Source organism: Nerophis lumbriciformis, linkage group LG19 (genome assembly GCF_033978685.3).
Source record: "Nerophis lumbriciformis linkage group LG19, RoL_Nlum_v2.1, whole genome shotgun sequence".
Classification (NCBI taxonomy): Eukaryota; Metazoa; Chordata; class Actinopteri; order Syngnathiformes; family Syngnathidae; genus Nerophis; species Nerophis lumbriciformis.
Window position 1 is genome coordinate 44,234,125 of NC_084566.2, and position 2,922 is coordinate 44,237,046.

General features: G+C 50.2%; 1 protein-coding gene across 1 annotated transcript in view; it reads left to right on the top strand.

Annotated features, from left to right (window-relative positions):
- The window catches only part of epha4b (eph receptor A4b), a 444,124-nt gene extending 441,801 nt beyond the window's left edge, over positions 1 to 2,323 (top strand). Inside the window, exon 19 of the mRNA XM_061978729.2 lies at positions 99 to 2,323. Coding sequence (XP_061834713.1) covers positions 99 to 198 — 100 coding nt within the window. The 3' untranslated portion in view covers positions 199 to 2,323. The remainder of the gene's footprint in view (positions 1 to 98) is intronic.
- Positions 2,324 to 2,922: the final 599 nt, after the last annotated feature.

Consider the following 2,922-nt stretch of genomic DNA (forward strand, 5'->3'; position numbering starts at 1 on the left):
AAAAACTGGGCCCTGGGGTCAAATAGGTGAAGTAGCCCTAGTTTAGAGGTCAGTCTGAATGTCTTTATTTTGACGTCCACTTGTTGTCTTCCTTGTAGTGAATTGTCCAAAATGGGCGTGACACTGGCCGGCCACCAGAAGAAGATCTTGTCGGGCGTGCAGAGCCTGCAGACCCAGGGCACCCAGGTCCAAGTATAACAGTCCAGGTCCGAGTATAACAGTCCGCATGCCGAGACCCGGCCAAGACAAATGGACCAATGGATGCTCTGAGCTCGGACCCTCCCCGGGGGACAACAAGGACACCTGAATCCTTCACGTTCTCGCACTGCTCTTCCCCCACCTTGACGGACAAACACCGGCTCCGAAGTCCCGGCAGCAAAACCACCAAAAGACGATTGGAGGACTGACAAAAGCATACCCAAATCCCATGACTGTCTGTGAGGTCTGAGGTCGGCCGTGTTGTCCTCTCGTTTCCCGAGTCCACCTTTGGGGAGGTACCTGTGTAGATATATGTTCATAGGGGCGGTGTCCCGCAGCCGGAGAGACGGACCTAATGTTTGTATTGCTCGGGAGGTTTCTGTGACGGTTTTCTACCTTCAGTATCAGCGCTTTCTCAGTGAGACGCAGAAGGCCGAGCCGAGAGTTTGAAAGAATGTTGGGGTGCGAGAGAACTGGACCTAAAGGTTTATTGTGAAGGACACGGGCTTCTTCCTGATGACACACTTCCATCTTAGGAAAGTCATTTTTCTTCCATAACAGAAGCCTTTCCTCCTTAAAGATAGCAATATTATTTAGTAGGGGTGTAACGATTGATCAATACTAGGGTTGTATGGTAGTAGTATGAATCAAAAATGGTACCATACTCTGTTTGAAACGTACCAATTCCCTGTATTTATTTTTTAACGGGCATGACGGCGCGTTTTACGAGCAGAGGAGCATGTTGGGCAGCGCACACACACAGAGTACTTACAAGCAGACACAGTGTGTAGACAGAAAAGGGAGAACGGACACTTTTTGGTGTAAAGATAGTAATAAAGGTGAAGTTATAACACTGAAACACCCTCATGAGGAGGTGCTTTAAGACAAATAAAGTATGTTTCTTGCAAGTAACTTTATCACTGTAGGACGAGGAATAGCTAAACATGCTTCATTTGAAGAAACTGAAGTATTGAGTACCGTATTTTCCGCACCATAAGGCGCCCTGGGTTAAAAGCCGCGCCTTCAATGAACGGCATTTTTCAAAACTTTGTCCACCTATAAGCCGCCCGGTGTTGTAAGCCGCATCTAACTGCGCTAAAGGAATGTCAAAAAAAACAGTCAGATAGGTCAGTCAAACTTTAATAATATGTTAAAAACCAGCGTTCTAACAACTCTGTTCACTCCCAAAATATACGCAAATGTGCAATCACAAACATACGTATATCAACATGGACGGAGCTGCGTGAAAAAAGCCACCCGGCCTCTTCGCGTAAACTTAAACTTACCTTAACCACTCGCTCATCTTTTCTTCATCCATCCCTTCGAGTTAGCTTTTATGATGACGCCGGCTGGAAAGGTCTCTTTTGGCAAGGTCTTCCTTTTGAATATCACCATGGGTGGAAGTTTCTGGCCATTAGCATGGCAAGCTAGAACCACAGTGAAGGATGACTTCTCATTCCCCTGTGGTGCGAATATTCACCGTACGTGCTCCCGTTGTATCCACAGTGCGGTTCACAGGAATATCAGTTGCTGTGAAATAGTAATCCGTGTGCGGATGGAGAGATTGCGTCTTTTCATGAACCGGATCCCTGACGCTTAGTAGGAGCCATTTTGTGGTCTTTACAGATGTAAACACACAAAGGAAATGAAACGTACGGTGATATCCGCGCGCTTTTTCTTCTTCTACGCGGGCGGGTGGTTGCTTACAGTAGAAGAAGAAGCGCTTCCTGTTCTATGGGGGCGGGTGCTTACCTTGGCGGTTGCTTGCGTAGAAGAAGAAGCGCTTCCTGTTCTACCGGGAAAAAAGATGGCGGCTGTTTACCGAAGTTGCGAGATCGAAACTTTATTAAAATCCATCCATCCATCCATCCATCCATCCATCCATCCATCTTCTTCCGCTTATCCTAAGTCGGGTCGCGGGGGCAGCAGCCTAAGCAGGGAAGCCCAGACTTCCCTCTCCCCAGCCACTTCGTCCAGCTCCTCCCGGGGGATCCCGAGGCGTTCCCAGGCCAGCCGGGAGACATAGTCTTCCCAACGTGTCCTGGGTCTTCCTCGTGGCCTCCTACCGGTCGGACATGCCCTAAACACCTCCTTAGGGAGGCGCTCGGGTGGCATCCTGACCAGATGCCCGAACCACCTCATCTGGCTCCTCTCCATGTGGAGGAGCAGCGGCTTTACTTTGAGCTCCCCCCGGATGACAGAGCTTCTCACCCTATCTCTAAGGGAGAGCCCCGCCACCCGGCGGAGGAAACTCATTTCGGCCGCTTGTACCGGTGATCTTGTCCTTTCGGTCATAACCCAAAGCTCATGACCATAGGTGAGGATGGGAACGTAGATCGACCGGTAAATCGAGAGCTTTGCCTTCCGGCTCAGCTCCTTCTTCACCACAACGGATCGATACAGCGTCCGCATTACTGAAGACGCCGCACCGATCCGCCTGTCGATCTCACGATCCACTCTTCCCTCACTTGTGAACAAGACTCCGAGGTACATGAACTCCTCCACTTGGGGCAAGATCTCCTCCCCAACCCGGAGATGGCACTCCACCCTTTTCCGGGCGAGAACCATGGACTCGGACTTGGAGGTGCTGATTCTCATCCCAGTCGCTTCACACTCGGCTGCGAACCGATCCAGTGAGAGCTGAAGATCCTGGCCAGATGAAGCCATCAGGACCAAATCATCTGCAAAAAGCAGAGACCTAATCCTGCAGCCACCAAACCGGAT